Below are 16,927 nucleotides of genomic sequence, written 5' to 3'. Positions count from 1 at the left end.
TGGCGAGAGTGCAGCCTGAGTGAGGCAGAGAAGGCAGTTATGCGTTCAGACCTGCTTGGCTGTGTGGCTGATCTCTACGGCCAGATCCCCTCCGGAATTCCCAATGCCAATTACAATGACTCTTTTTCCAGTGAATCCCATTGGATTCTTGTAGTCTCGACTATGGAAATACTGCCCTTTGAACTTCTCAATTCCTGCAAAAGAAGGAAAAGTAATTAATGGGTGATGGCTTATATGAAGGAAGTCATTTAACAAATCACTTTTATTTTGCAAAATTTTAAAGTTGAAGCATATAATCTCCACAGGTTCTCCCTTTATTCAGCTACTCTTTGTTTTTTATGGAGGGGAGGGGTACTGAGGACTGAACCCAGGGGTATTCAACCTCTGAGCTATACCTCCAGCCATTTTTATTTTTTGTTTTGAAACAGGGTCTCTCTAGGTTGTTGAAGGTCTCGCTAGGTTGCCGAGGCTTGCTTCAAACCCGCCATCCTCTCCCAAGTACTGGGATTGCAAATGTGTACCACCACACCCAGCTTCTATTGCCTTTTTTAATACGTTTGTTAAGTTTTTCTTCCGGAGTTTCAGACTGGTACCTTGTGATTTCCTTAGCATAAGTAGTTTGTTTTGGGGATTCGCAGACTCACAGATCCAAATTGTCTCGGAAAACCATCATTCTCTTTTGTCTGTTCATTCCCTTAAATACCCACTCATTCCCACCATTTCACATTAGTCATTGTGAAACTAAATATATGCATGTGTCGCTTGATGGGAATATATACAGCTATCATAAATGTACTAACATAGAACTAGATGGTACAGGTCAATCACTTGGCATCACCCGATATGGGAAACATGAGCTAGGGAGGCTCTTGTTGGTCGTACATGGCATATTATTTTACAGTAAACTTTTTTTAATAAGTAGAAGTACACTCTAAAATAAAAGTATAGTATAGGAAATATACAAGCCAGTAATGTTGCTGTTTATTATCAAGTATTATGTGCTATATACATAATTGTATGGGTTATAATTTTGTACAAGCAACAGCACAGGCTTGTGTATGCCAGCATCACCATGAACAGGTGAGTAATGTTTTACATTACATATGACGTTATAACAGCTATCACTAGACAATAAGAACTTTTTTTGTGTGTGTGTGGTACTGGGGGTAAATCCCAGAGGCTTTCTACCTCTGGGCTATACTCCCAGACCTTTTTTATATTTTATTTGGAAACAGGGTCTCACTAAGTAGCTGAAAGCCTCACTAAGTAGCTGAAAGCCTCGCTAAGTAGCTGAGGCTGGCTTCAAACCTGAGCGATCCTCCTGTCTCAGCCTCACAAGCATGAGTATTACAAGCGTGCGCCACCATGCCCGGCCACAATAAGAACTTTTTTTTTTTTTTTTTTTTTGGTGGTACTGGGGTTCCTGGAAGCCCTTCTACCTCCGGGCTACACTCCCAGACCTATTTTTACATTTTTACTTGGAAACAGGGTCTCCTAAGCCAGCGCGCGCGGCTGGCTTCGAACCTGCGCGATCCTCCTGTCTCTGCCTCCCAAGTGCGGAGATTACAAGCGTGCGCCATCACGCCCGGCGACAATAAGAACTTTTAAGCTCCATTGAAATCTTATGGGATCACCATCCTACAAACAGTCCATCCTTGACTGAAAAGTCAAGGATGTGCAATGTGTGACTGTTGATAGAGCTCTAATTTTCCTCTAACCTCTAAATTTGCCATCAGCCCTATCCCCTAAATGGTAGTAATACAAATGACCCTGACATCTTTAGGGGAACGTGCATCAATAGGGCTTGACTCACTCAGACCACGGGCATCCTGTCCCTTCCTTAGGACTGGGTCACAGGCACAGCTCGGGGGCCAGTTTCCTTCCTGGTGCGGCACTCACCTGGAAAGCTGTCCAGGGGCAGGTTAGCATTGGTGTGATGGCCGGTGCAAACCATGACGCCATCAAAGACGGTCGTCTCCTTTCTTCCTTCACATTCAGTGACCACCTCCCACTGGCCAGAAGTAGGGAAGTCAGGCCTCTTCTTCACGCTGCACACAGTGGTCTAAAAGGAAAAGTGATAGCCACAGGGGTCTATACAGCGGTCATCTTCCCTGACATGACCCTCCCTACCGAATATTACACAAAGGGCTGATACCACAGGCGCTGCTACTTCATGGGCCCTTGCAAGGATATATGGTTTTTATGGTCCACAAGGAACTGTTTTGTTTTGGGTCGTGCTGTGAGTAAGACAATTTATCTGAAGAAGCAAAATAGAGTTGGAAAGCTATTGTTATATTTCCTATGCTTCTAGGAAAGTACAAATTACTAGGTCTCTGGGTTTACACTATAAAGTTCTGCAGTGCCTGAATAAAGCCTGGGTTTTCCTGGGTTTCTGTGATACTGTTCACTAAATACCTATTCCTCCCTGATCCCAGACATCCACACCCCTCTGATGTCTTCTTACCCCATGTCCTGGTCTCGCTGGATGGCTTGAAAAATATCTCAGTGGCTCTTTTTTATGTAAAGGAATCCCTTTGCCCATTTTACAAGTAACTATAAAGAAAGAGGCCATGAGATGGGAGAGTAGTGGTATAATCGTGTGTGTGTGTGTGTGTGTGTGTGTGTGTGTGTGTTCTGGGGATTGAAACCAGGGACATTCTACCTCCAAGCTATACCTCTAGTCATTTTCATTTTTTAAATTTTGAAATAAGGTCTTGCTAAGTTGCTGACAGTCTCTCTAAGTTACTGAGGCTGGCCTCAAACCTCAGATCCTCCTGTTGCAGCCTTGTAATACTGGGGTTACAGGTGTACACCACTGTGTCCAACTATCAGCTGTATAATTTTTTATTTTTTTTGGTGGTACTGGGGGTGGAACCCAGAGGCTTCCTACCTCTGGGCTATACTCCCAGATCTAGTTTATATTTTGTTTGGAAACAGGGTCTCACTAAGTAGCTGAGGCTGGCTTCAAACCTGTGCGATCCTCCTGTCTCAGCCTCCCAAGCGCGGGGATTACAAGCGTGCGCCACCACGCCCGGCTAGTGGTATAATTGTGTGTGTGTGTGTGTGTGTGTGTGTGTGTGTGTGTGTGAGAGAGTTTAGTTTTTATTTAGATTTTTATATAGTTCCCGAGCAGTATTTCTCAATATAGCTTTCTTAGATCTCTCAGTCAAAGTCGAATTTTTCTCCTATAATTACCATTAATGCCATTTACATCTATTCTAAATACTTCCTAAAAGATCCCATGTAAAGCACCGTTTCCATTTTAGATGTACTTTTAGTCACTCTGTAAAGAGCTTGAGGTTACCTTCTTGTTTTACAGAGACTATCTAATTTGTATATGATTTTCAGATTTTCATCTGTAAACCAAAAAAAAAATGCATGAATAATTCAAAGGTTACATATTGTAATATTGGAGTTACCTGGCAAAATACAAGATACCTAGCTAAACTTGAGTTTCATATAAAAACAATAATGATTTAGCAAAAGCAGTTGTCATGAAATATTGGCGTACTTATTTCTTCATTTGTTCTTAAATGTGACCTATCTAATAGTTGTTAACTTAAAAAAAAAGAGCTGGGCATGATGGCACATGCCTGTAATCTCAGTACTGGGAGGCTGAGACAGGAGGATCATGGGTTTGAGGACAGCCTCAGCAAATAGTGAGACTCATCAACCTAGTGAGACCCTGTTTCAAAGTAAAATAGGGCTGGGGTGTAGCTCAGAGGTTGACTGCCCTTGGGTTCAATCCCCAGTACCATACACACACGTACAAAAACAGAACAATAAATATGAGTTACTCTACCCAGCCTAAGGACACACCAAGAATGTATTTCTATGTGTTTCTAGGGCCTTGGCTATACTACCTTGGTGGATGAATAGAGATTACCACCTATGTTTTAGCCTTCCTGCACTATTTGTATTTCCTTCCTATCATGTGATTTTAGCTTTTATATAAGCCAGTGCTTCTGCTTGGATCACCCTGTTACTTCTTCTTCATTTGACAGACTCCTACTCGTCAAGACTCAGCTTGGATATTATCTTCTCCAAAAAGCCCTTCCCTGGAGCCTGATGGCCCATGCTCTATGGGGTTAAACACTCCTCCTCTGAGCTGTCATGTCTACATATCTACCACACTTATCATTCTACTTACATTTAGTAAGTAAAGGTACAATACAATTTTTCTTTATTGAATGTGTCCTTAACTAGATGAAGTTGTTTTTTTTATGTATGTATTCTTTGCCTACTACAGTAACTTGTTCCGGAAGTTTTGCTTAAATGGGTAAAAAGCAGAGCACTGCCTGTGAACAACTGACCCTGGAAGGTGCCTGGATACTGCCCTTTTATCACTACTGTTAAACAGGATGTGTCATGGCCAGGACTGCAAACTGCAGAAAAATCACATACAGAAGACTTTAGAGCAGGAAGGAACCAGAAGTGATCATTTTGTTTTATAAACAAGAAGGTTAAGATACATTAAAGTGTAGACACTTGCCTTCGATCATAAGTTAGTTAGTAATAGAGCAAGACTCAGAATTCAGGGTTTGCTCCCCGATTCATGGCCTTCCCTCTACACTACAGTTAACGTCTTTGCTTCCTCCATAACTTCCTCAAGAACGACTTCACCATGTTTTTGTGGTTGCCACGTAAAATAATTAATTAGAAAGTGCTTCCAAAAGTATTAAAGAGATAGGCAATAGCAGACAAGCTATGGGACCAGAAGGTTTTAGGGGTTTTTTTTTTTTTGTTTGTTTGTTTGTTCTTAGCTTATTTTTTTTAAGGGGTTCTTTTTTTTTTTTTTTTGTCTTTTTTGGAACCGGGGATCGAACCCAGAGCGCCACACCTGCAAAGCAGGCGCTTTGCCACTGAGCTACATCCCAGCCCCGACCAGAAGGTTTTAACATCCTCATTACCTACCTGTCCCCTCTTCTGTTTTATTATAACTACAGAGCATGAAACACACTGAAAACACCCTGGCAGGTGGGTTCCTGCACATACTGTCAAAATATACAGAAAAGAGTCCTTTCCATGGATACGATGTATATTTTTTGGTACAGAGAGAACAAAAAGAGGTGTCTTTGGACACCTGTGTACCAAGCCATTCTTTACACGTGAGCACTTGTTAATGAAGCCTCGTTACTCACTGGCTTGACAAACAACTTCAAACAAGAAGATACCCACAGAATTCCTACCTGGAATCGGATATACTTTAGGAGGTCAAATTCTTTGGCATACATCCGGAAGTAGCTCAGGACCTGAGAGTTGTGCATGAAGTTGGGATAGTGATCCGGGATGGGGTAGTCACTGAAGCACATCATCTCCTTAGAAGTATTGATGATCACTGACTTGTAAATACTGGCTCTTCCTTCTTCTGGATTATCCTACAATAAGGAAAACACATTTTTTTAGCAACTCAAGAATTAACTTCATGATATGCAAACAGCTAATAAATGTTTGAAGAAATTTTCTGAAAGAAACACCAATCAAACAAATTACACACACACACACACACACACACACACACACACACACTCACACCTCCACAAGTCCCGGTATTTGTATCCCTTGAACCTGAGTTTCTTTATGACTTCCTTTTGTCCAACTGCATACAGTTGAAATGGCACTGAATGACGTCCAAGTTAAGTCATAACTAGTCCTAAGTACCTGGGTCTCGTAGAAGGCGCACTCTGGTAGAGGCCGGCAGCCACGTAATAAGCTCAGCCTACACGACCATTCTGTAAGGAAGCTCAACATAGGCATCCAAAGGCCACAAAAGAGGATGGTTGTTAGATCTGTCTACACTCAGACTTGTTTCCTCCCACTCCTATTGAAGAATGACTCAGTGTAGGAATCCTAAGCTGACCGTGCCCATTGTACCCCGTAATCCACAGTTTCATTTCTTCTTGGCTACTAGTAAGGTTTTCATGATTCTCCTTTCAAGTTCCTTCTAATTTTTCTCACATACGTTATACTTTTTGCATCGTAGGGCTTTTCTGTCTTGGGGGTATTGGCAGTACTGAGGACTTTTGTATGTGGCACTGGGGATTGAACTCAGGCAGCCTACTTCTGAGCTCCACTCCCAGCCCTTTTCATTTTGAAATAGGTCTCTCAAGTTGGATGCGGTGGCTTGCACTTGTAGTCCCAATACTGGGGAGGCTGAGACAGGAGGATCTCAGGTTCAAAGTCAGCCTCGGCAACTTAGGCCCTCCGCAACTTAGTAAGATCCTGTTTCCACATAAGAAATAAAATAGGACTGGAGGTATTACTTAAAAGGTAGAACGTCAGCTGGGCATGGTGGCTCACACTTGTAATCCCAGCATTCGGGAGGCTGAGACTGGAGGATCGTGGTTCGCGGACAGCCTCAGCTACTTAGTGAGGCTCTCTGCAACTTAGTGAGAGCCTATTTCAAAATAAAGAATAAAACGTAGGGCAGGGGATGTAGCTCAGAGGTTAAATAACCCTGGGTTCCATCCCAGACCTGCAAAAAAAAAACAAAAAAAAGGTAGAATGTCTCTGGGTTAAATCACCCAAGTACAAAAAAAAAAAAAAAATAGGTCTAACTAAATTGCCAAGGCTGGCCTCAAACCTGCAATCCTTCTGTCTTAGTCTCCCAAGTACTGGGATCACAGGCATGAGCCCAGCATGCCTAGCTGGCACTGGGGATTTAATTCAGGTACATTCTACCACTGAGCTATGTCTCCAGAACTTTATTTCTTCTGTTGAGATAGGGTCTCACTATGCTGCCCAGGCTGGATCCTTCTGGCTAAACTCCTAAGTAGCTGAGGCTACAGGCATGCACCACAGTGCCCAGTTAAGAGGGAGTTTTCCATAGGTTTAATACTTTTTAAAGAGTAGTTTTTTTTTTTCATTTATGGTACAAGGGATAGACCCCCAAAGATGCTCCACCGCTAAGCTACATCCCCAATTCTTTTTATTTCTGAGATAGTATCTCGCTAAGTTGTCCAGACTAGCCTCAAACTTGCAAACCTCCTGCTTCAGCCTCCCAAATTACTGAGATTCTAAATGTGAATCACCATACGTGGCCCATCCAAAGAATAAGTTTTAAGGTAGCTGTGACTATATCTGTGTCTAATGAAAATTTTACGTATTGTCCCATTTCCTATAAATTTTCTATTTCTCAGCTTAGTACTCAAAAAATGTCTTGTAGTATATTCCATATCTCCCCTACTACACTGCGAGCCCTTTGAGCTGTAGCCATGGTTTTCTCCAAGAATATTTAAAACTATAAATCACGTCAGTAAATGCTCAATTTTGTTGAATTGCTTTGAGAAAGGTATATGCAGAAAAAGAAGCAAATTTCACCTAATATATAAGAAATTAATGAAATATATCGTATTTTCTATTTTTATTTATTTATTTTTGTTTCCTGGGGATTTTACCTCTGAGCCAAACCCTCAGCCCTATTTTTTTCTTATTTTGAAACAGGGTCCCACTAAGTTGACAAGAGTCTCACTATTTGCTTGAGGCTGTTCTCAAACCTATGATCCTCCTGTCTCAGCTTCCCAAATACTGGGATTACAGGCATGTGCCACTACACTCAGCTAGTATATTGTATTTTAAAATAATGTGGCTGGTCCTGGTGGCACATGCTTGTAATCCCATTACCAACACACACACACACACACACACACACACACACACACACACCCCAAAAACAAAAACTGTGAATAAGATATATTACTCATTTCTCAAAAATTCTAAGGAAAATTGCAAAATAACATAAGAGTTCAATGCATAAAAGTATCTATTTTTGTATTATTTAAAAAAGCAATTATTGCCGGGCGTGGTGGCACACGCTTGTAATCCCTGCACTTGGGAGGTGGAGACAGGAGGATCGCGCAGGTTCAAAGCCAGCTGCACTGGCTTTAGAGACCCTGTTTCCAATTAAAAATATAAAATAGGTCTGGGAGTGTAGCCCGGAGGTAGAAAGGCTTCCAGGAACCCCAGTACCACAAAAAAATAGCAATTATTATTAAATATTTAATTAACTTTATATTAATTGAAAACAACTTAAAATGTCCCCCAAGTCTACCAATGGCTCAGTAACTTTGTAGCATCTCAACATGTTACAGAATTTATCGTACATCACTCCACAAGGATCCTGCTCTATACAAAGCCAATCCTGTCCCTCCATGGCCCAGTGGCTTCTATTGTTTCCGCTGGAAAACCAAACTACTTATTTTGAAATTGAGCACATTTCATAATGGAGCCTGATCTACCTTTTGGCCTGTAATTCATGCTTTCCTTAAGGAATCCAATACTTCTAAATCATTAAATTGTTTCTGGAACATTCGAGGCTCTTTCACAACTGTAAACTTTTGCACACATTACTACTTTTTCTGAAAAATCCCAATATAGTATTCATGCCCCATCAAATATCACTTCCTTGGAGAAGATTTCCCTGTTCTCCCTAGAGTGGTAGACACTCTAAGCCCCCCAAACTCCCCATTCATGTTGCCCCAAAGGTAACTTAAACATGCTCCATGATTATGCATGCATTTCCATCCTTGGGAAGGTCCTGAGAAGGACCTTCATATCTCTGTCATCAGTACAGTACCTGAAATACAGCAAGTTCTCAGTAAATGCTTGGAATGAATTAGTTACATAACTATGGGAATTAACTTTAGATACCAAGAACTATGATTTTGAAACCTACGTAAGAACACTAAAAGTGGCGCATGACAGCCGGGCGTGGTGGCGCACGCTTGTAATCCCCGCGCTTGGGAGGCGGAGACAGGAGGATCACGCAGGTTCGAAGCCAGCCTCGCTGGCTTAAGAGACCCTGTTTCCAAATTTTAAAAATATATAAAATAGGTCTGGGAGTGTAGCCCCGAGGTAGAAGGGCTTCCAGGAACCCCAGTACCACCAAAATAAATAAATAAATAAATAAGTAAATAAATAAATAAATAAATAATAAAAGTGGCGCATGACAAGTAAAAAAGTAATATGTATCACAAAATTAAATTTATAGTTTAATTACAAAATATATATTATAATGCATGTGACAATTATAAATCCACGTCCACCTATGTTTATATCGTTATTCTTTGTGTAAACTTTCTTCTAACAGATGGATCTCTTATGAATATTTCTTTTTTTTAATTTGCAGTACTAATAATGGATCCCAGGGGCATTCTACCTCCAAGCTACACCTCCATTCCTATTTTTTATTCTTTATTTGGAAACAGGGTCTCACTGAGTTGCAAAGGGCCTCACTAAGTAGCTGAGGCTGTCTGTGAACCGCGATCCTCCTGTCTCAGCCTCCCAAGTACTGGGATTACAAGCGTGTGGCACCATGCCCGGCTATCTTATTCATTTTATTTACTTACTTACTTTTTTATTTTATTTTATTTTTTATTTTATTTTTGTGGTACTGGGGGGTGGAACCTAGGGGCTTTTCTACATCCAGGCTATACTCCCAGACCTATTTTCTATTTTATTTGGAAACAGGGTCTCACTAAGTTGCTGAGAGCCTCACTAAGTAGCTGAGGCTGGCTTCGAACCTGTGTGATCCTCCTGTCTCAGCCTCCCAAGAGCTGGGATTCCAAGCAAGCACCACCATGCCTGGCTCTGGCTATTCATTTTAAATATATAAAACTTAAAACAGAGAAGACCAGTTGATGCATTAATTAAATCAGTTTTTAATTGTGTATGTGTGTGTGTGTGTGTGCGTGTGTGCGTGTGTGTGTGTGTGTGTGTGTGTGTGGTGCTGGGGCTTATACCCAGGGTGTTCTGCTCTGAGCTATACCCTTATCCATATTTTATTTTTTATTTTGAAACAAGCTCTCACTGTGTTGCTGAGGGCTTTGCTAAGCCGCTAAGGCTAGCCTTAAACCTACAATCCTCCTTCCGTCAGCCTCCCAAGTACTGGGATTACAGGCAGGTATTACTATGCCTACCCTTTTATTTTTGTTAAAATCTTATTTTGTACAACATCCACCTGATAACAACTCTCAACAGACTAGGAATAGAGAAAACTTTCTCAATTTAATAAAGAACATCTACAAAATACCTAGAGCTAACACTTTTCCTTAACATTGGGAACAAAGTTGGGGTATCCTCTCATCATTTCTTTTCAACATTTAGTAGAAGTCTTAGTACAATAAAACAATAAAAGGAAATAAAGAGGATACAGTTGAGAAGAAACTTTTAAATTGCAGATTATATGACTATGTAGAAAATCCCAAAAAATAAAAAAAATTAAAGCTCCTGGAAGTATTAAGTGAGCACAGCAGGGTTACAAAATACAAAGGTCAATAGATAAAAGTCAATTGCCCTTACTTTTCTATAGACCAGAAATAAACAATTGGAATTTTTTATAAGAACACTCCCAAATTAAATACTTCAGTATAAATCTAACAAAAAACTGTACCGGACTGAATAAACTAAGAAAAAAGATAAAGAAAAGCAAAGATTCAAAGAAATAGAAAGATATTCTGTGTCCAGGGATTGGAATATTCAATACTGTTATGATGCTAGCTCTTCTGATCTGTAGATATAACACAATCCCAATAAACATCCTGCTAACAATTCTCTCTCTCTCTCTCTCTCTCTCTCTCTCTCTCTCTCTCTCTCTCTCTCTCTCTCTCTCTCGAACTGGGGATGGAACCCAGGAACCTTCTACCTCCGAGCTACACCCCCAGCCCTATTTTTTATTCTTTATTTTGAAACAGGGTCTCACTGAGTAGCAAAGGGCCTTGCTAACTCTACTGCTAGGGAGGCATCAAGAGTAACTCAACAATGTTACTATTAAGTCTTTCTGATAGTACATTTCCTTCATATGATGGAATAAAAATGACACTTTGCTGCCATGGGCCTTCTCTCAAAATCCATAACCTCAGTCTAATCAAGAGAAAGACATCAGGCCAATCCCTCCTGAGAGATATTCTAAAAAATTTGACCAGAGCTCCTCAAAACTGCCCGTGGAAGCTGAGGATGTAGGTCAGTGGTAGAGCTCCTGCCTAGCGGGTGTGAGGCTCCGACTTCAATCTCTAGCTCCACAAAACAAACAAACAATCACTGCTGATGGTATCAAAAACTAGGAGAACCCTGGTACACTGGTGCATGTTTGTGATCCCAGTACTTGGGAGGCCCAGATAGGAGGATTGCAGGTTCAAGGCCAGCTTCAGAAATGTAGCAGGACTCTCAGTAACCTAGAGAGACTGTTTTAAAACAAAACAATATAAAATAGGTCAGGGTGCAGTTCAGAGCTAAAATGTTCCTGAATACACACACACACACACACACACACACACACACACACACACAACTCACTCTAGAAGCATCTAAGAAATTATAGCTAAGAGAAACCTAGCGAGATATGACTAGTAAATATAATGTGGTATCCTGAATAGAATTCTGGGACAAAAAAAAAGCCATTAGGAAAATTAAGTAAATCCAAATGAAGTATGGGCTTAGTGATATTGCTTCATTAATTATGAAAATTACCTCATACTAATGTAAGATGTTAATATAGGGGAATATTCTCAGTTCTATCTTCCTAATCCATAAACATAAAACTGTTCTAAACTTTAAAAGTTTATTTAGACATGGTATTTGCATACAAGCACATTTTGTGTGTGTGTGTGTGTGTGTGTGTGTGTGTGTGTGGTACTAGGTGTGGAACCCAGAGGCTTTCTACCTCCAGGCTACACTCCCAGACCTATTTTATATTTTGGAAACAGGGTCTCACTAAGTTGCTGAGAGCCTCACTAAGCAGCTGAGGCTGGCTTCGAACCTGCGTGATCCTCCTGTCTCAATCTCCCAAGCACGGGGATTACAAGTGTGCACCACCATGCCTGGCTACAAGCACATTTTTAAAAACATTAAATTGAAGAATGGCAGGCTCATTTTGGAATTAAAATGTTATCTCTAAAGTTTCTCTGATACAATGTTAGGTGCCACAAAACATAAATCTGTCCCCTGCCTTCCAAAGTGTCAAAGTTTAACACATGGAGAACAGTTATACTACCACAGCAGGTTTTTGGGGCCACTGGGCAAATTGAACCACAGATCGTTTTTTTTTTTTTAAACACAAAAGAGGCCTTTTGATTTTTTATTACTCAAAGAAGCTTTTTTTTTTTTAAATTTAGCTTTCTGGCTCTGTACTTCTGCCTTCAACACTTTCAAAATAATTTTCTGCTCTTCAATGATGAAAGTGGGCTTGATCCTCTCATGGACACATTTAGTACCCATGGAACCACCTGCTGACATTTTTGTTTTTCATTTTAGGCAATCTCATAAGAACTTTGGGTCTCACAGCATGAACCCCATGAAGCCTATCTGCGCATATTCCACATAAAGATTTTGATGTTTTCCTAATCTTCTTGGTATAAAGATAAACAATTATTACCAGGGATTTGGGACAACCTAGTTTTATTAGAAGCTGTATTACGGGAAAGCCTACGACTACAGGACAAATGCTGGCCATTCTGAGTGCCCTTACACCAGCTCAAAGCACTAATCCCGAACACTCACTGCTCCCACAGCTCCGGGGACTGTGACTGATTGTCTGAGGAATAAAAACTGGAAAAGGACTCCTGAACCACAGATCTTACCTCCACGCCAGTATGCACTTATTTCTATTCTTCAAGCCACTAACACAATAAAACATTATAATATTATTTCAATCAAAATCTTCCATTCCACCAGGCGTGGTGGGGTACGGTTTATAATCCCTGTGCTTGGGAGGCTGAGACAGGAGGATCACACAGGTTCGAAGCCAGCCTCAGCTACTTAGTGAGGCTCTCGGCAACTTAGTGAGACCCTGTTTCCAAATAAAATATAAAAAATAGGTCTGGGAGTGTATTCTGGAGGTAGTAAAGTTTGAAAAGCACTGCTTTGGTATGCGTTCAGGACTTAAAAAGTTCCCAGGCTGACAAAAGGTATTAAAGATTATTTTACAACATAATCTATTTTACAGTACTTATTAAATTCTCATCATTTCACATGGAATATATCATTTTAAGCTATTTCATTTATAAGAAAATATCAAAGTAAATTGACTGATAGGACAATTAGTACCTATTTTCACATGTCGTATCTAATTTTAGTAAGGAGACCAAGAACTGATTAAGATTAAAATCTTGAGTACTTGTGATACTGAAGATTGAGCCCAAGGGCATTTTACCTTTGACCTATACACTCCAAGCCCCATTTTATGATATTTTTTAAAATTGTAAAACAGGGTTTAGCTAAATTGCTGAGGCTGGCTTCGAATCTTAGATCCTCCTGTTTCAACTTCCCAAGTACTGGGATTAGAGATCACCATGCCCAGAGGTATAATTATCATTTAAAAAGTAGTCAGCTAAAATACACACACACACACACACACACACACACACACACACACACACACTACTCAGTTATGCAAGAAGGAGCCAAATACTGGTTTGTCGGGTGGAACAGAGAAAGAGGAAAGGAAATATGTGATGATATCAAAGAAGAAAACATACCAACTCCCAGGGACCCATCAGAAAGTGGAGAGAGCAGAATTTCTGGGGTCTCCAATATTCTTAATGAACATCTGTCAGCCAGTGATGGAATCCCAAAGTGCTTGGACTAATTTTTTATATATAACCCTTAATGGATTAGAAAATAAAAAAAGGTTTGGGGTGGGAAAAGGAATAGCACGATTCTGCATAACAAGCAAGGGTACAGCAGAGAAAGGAAGCCACTATCAGAATGTAAAATATGTTTAATTCAACTTTATTAATATTTAAATACCTCAGGCTCTGCAACCAGAGAAAATGTGAGGTTAAGAGTCTCTTCCTGAATAAGTATTCTAAGCAGCTTCTCAGGATAGTTCGCTGCTCAGAGATTTATTTAATAAGCATACATATATTGGGAAAGCTTCTATATGCCAGCTACCATACCGGGCTGTAGAATACAATGGTGGTTTGTCAAGGTATGGTCCACCTTAACAGAAATCAAAGAGTTATGATGAAACAGTTTATTTTCAATGAAGTAGCTCATAAGGTTTTGAAATCTTGCCAAAAGAAGAATAAAAAAATAAAGTATGTTTTTAGCAGAGAAGAACTTTAAACTATTTTAGAGATAAAAACCAGAAATCTGATACTCAGGCAGTATAATGGCTGTCTTCCCAACCTCTTTCCTTCTTCAACTGATATCATCCCTGTTCAGTAGGTGCCAAACCTGGCTAGAATACTTAGCAGAGACCTCAAATGTGGGGGCCCACTCTAAACCTAAATTATAAGTGGCATGTAGTACCGTGTGCCCAGCACTATTATGAGTGATTGATATAATCCATTCACTCATTCCCCATGATAATTTTATCAAGTGGATACTGCTGTCATCCTCTCCCCTTTTTGTGGTACTGGGAATTAAACCTAGGGGCATTCTACCTCCAATGTACAGTTCCCAGCCCTGCTTTATTTTTTATTTTGAAAGAGGGTCTCTCTAAATCGCTGAGGCTGGGTTGGAACCTGTGATCCTCCTATCTCAGCCTCCCAAGTACTAGAATTCTAGGCATGCGCCCCTGTGCCCAAGCTATTATCCCCATCTTAAGGATGAAGAAACAGCAACACCAAGAGGTTAGATCATTTACTCAAGAAACACACTCCAAGCAGATGACAGACACGGGCTTTGGAACCAGTACAATGCTCCGCACCGTATTATGGCTACATTTCAAGAGTCGAATTTACTGTTGATTGCTTGAAACTAAGTCATTAGCTTTTCAACCCTGCTCAAGACTGATTATGATAAATACGCAGGGATCTGCTAAGGGCATGCATGCTTGATCTGAATTAGGGCTACCGTCAAATAAAGTTAGTCTCCCAAACAGAGTACTGATGCAAAAGGATGGTATTCCTGTTAAGCTAAAAAGTTCACACAGCCACTGTGTTAGTTTTATAAACTGTGAAACACATCTGAGCACCTCAATGTCATCTAATAGTTAAGAAAATGAGTTGAAAAGTAAAACAATTTGGACATTTTTTAAGCTTTGACATTTAATAAGCATAACTATCATTTAAGTAGTTAATATTCTACACTGTTACTAGTTGTGGGGAACTGGGTATGGTTGCACACATGCCTGTGATCCCAGTATTTGGAAGAACTGAGACAGGAAGATTGCATGCAGCTTTGGGAACTTAGCAAGACCCTCGGGAACTCAGTGAGACACTGTTTCCAAAAATAAAATACAGCTGGGGGTGTAGCTCAGCGGTAGAATGCCCCTGGTTCAATCCCAGTTCTACACACACACACACACACACACACACACACACACACACACCTGTGAGAATAGGCAAAGATAAGAAAATCCAGGTGCCCCTTTGACTCTTCTGGAAGACCAAGAACTTTGAACGTCCTAAGGGAAGGCGTTCAAAGCAAACAAGGCCATAAATTTTATATTCAATCCAAGGTCTAGGACTGTCAAAAAGTTGTCTAAAATGAACTGGATTTTTTTTTTTTAATGGAAAAAAAAAAGATTGAAAAAGTGGGGATTCTTGGAAGGAGTCGCAAGCGGATACCTGTAGCTCTTTTACCTACTAATACAGAGCAGAAACGACCCCTAGGGTGCACTAATAGTCAGTTGATGACCTGAGTGTTTATCTCTTCTGGATAGCGGCAGAACTCCTAAAATGAAAATATCTCTGTATGGCTTTCACAGACAGTGTCGTATCTGGGAAGCGTTTTGCTGCCAGACTAGGGAAAGAGGAACCCGCCGCAGACTTGAGCGCCAGCAGGCAGAACTGTACTGCAAGTTTCGTCGCTGCCCCGCTTCATGGGCGCAGGCACCCGGCTGCAGGAGACCCACCTGGTACCTCCAGAGCCCCCCGATGTCCCCGGTCCTCTCGAAGCACACGGGCGCCAGGCCCTCTTCCAGGCAGCTCTTGATGCAACAGAGCCCGCTCGCTCCTCCTCCGATCACAGCGATTCTCTTCTGCGCCATGGTCTCCGGAGATGTCTCCCGGCTGGATCAGGGTCTTCTGTCCTAAGAAAGCAGAGCCGGGAAGTAAGCGCCGCCAGTCCGTCCCGCCCTGTCGGCCCTCTTTAAAGACCTGCAACCCAGCAGCCCCGCCGCCCGCGCACCTGCCGCTCATTGGAAGGAGACGAGGGCGGAACCCGCTTGGGGTAGAAGAGCGCCCATCTCCCACCGCTGAGGTTGGCACCGCAGCTGCCCGGCCCCTCCCCGCCCGCTCGCGGCCACTTTCACTTCCTGCTTTTCCCTTTAAGTGATTCGCTGAGACTGACGCGAAACTCTAGGCCTCCCAGCCCTCAGCCGCCTTTCCAGGGATCCGCCTGCCCAGGGATCCGCTCCAGCAGCCGGTCCCCGCCCTCCCTTCCACCGCGAGGTGAATAGCTACGCGAGTGGCAGGATTTCTTTCAAGTCCCCAAGTCACCAAGTCTGTAATCTCAGCGACTCAGGAGGCCCAGGCGGGAAGGAGGACAGCAAGTTCGAGGCCAGCCTGGGCAATTTAGTGAGGCCTTGTCTCGGAATAAAAAGTAAAAAGGGCTGTGGATGTAGCTCAGTGGGAGAAGGCCCCTGGATTCAGTCCCCAGTAGAGCAAGGAAAAAAGAGAGGGCGAGGGAGAGAAAAAGAGTGTGTAAACGTGTCTGTTTAGTTATTCCTACTTTAACACCAAAACCTAAAGGCAAATTATTTAAGAAAACGAATTCAGTCCTTCAAACGTGCGTTGAGAGCCTACTAAGTGCAAGAGATAGATTGTAGAACAAGAGGGCCTTAGAATTGGAGGGGCACGTCTGTGCGTGTGTGATGGGGTAGAGACACTGGGGGTTCAACCCAGGGGCATTCTACCTCCGAGTTATACCCCCAGCCCTTCTCTAAATTTTTTTGGAAACATGGTCTTGCTTGGTTGCGAGAGCCTTACCATGTTGCTGCGGCTGTCCTCGAACCTGCAATCCTCCTCTTTCAGCCTCCAGTGTA

The 16,927-nt window shown here is 41.7% G+C and overlaps 1 protein-coding gene across 1 annotated transcript in view; it reads right to left on the bottom strand.

The window, feature by feature from the left end:
• Positions 1-15,954, bottom strand: part of FMO5 (flavin containing dimethylaniline monoxygenase 5) — a gene marked incomplete at its 3' end in the record, with an annotated part of 36,015 nt that extends 20,061 nt beyond the window's left edge. Inside the window, exons 1-4 of the mRNA XM_080692279.1 lie at positions 15,797-15,954; positions 5,190-5,378; positions 1,900-2,062; positions 52-194 (exon numbers count right to left, since the gene is read on the bottom strand). Of these exons, the coding sequence (XP_080548405.1) occupies positions 52-194; positions 1,900-2,062; positions 5,190-5,378; positions 15,797-15,931 (630 nt within the window). The 5' untranslated portion in view covers positions 15,932-15,954. The remainder of the gene's footprint in view (positions 1-51; positions 195-1,899; positions 2,063-5,189; positions 5,379-15,796) is intronic.
• Positions 15,955-16,927: the final 973 nt, after the last annotated feature.

This window comes from Muscardinus avellanarius (assembly GCF_963383645.1).
Source record: "Muscardinus avellanarius genome assembly, chromosome: 3".
Classification (NCBI taxonomy): Eukaryota; Metazoa; Chordata; class Mammalia; order Rodentia; family Gliridae; genus Muscardinus; species Muscardinus avellanarius.
Note: the sequence above shows the minus strand (reverse complement) of the source record. Positions and strands in the feature narration are given on the sequence as shown.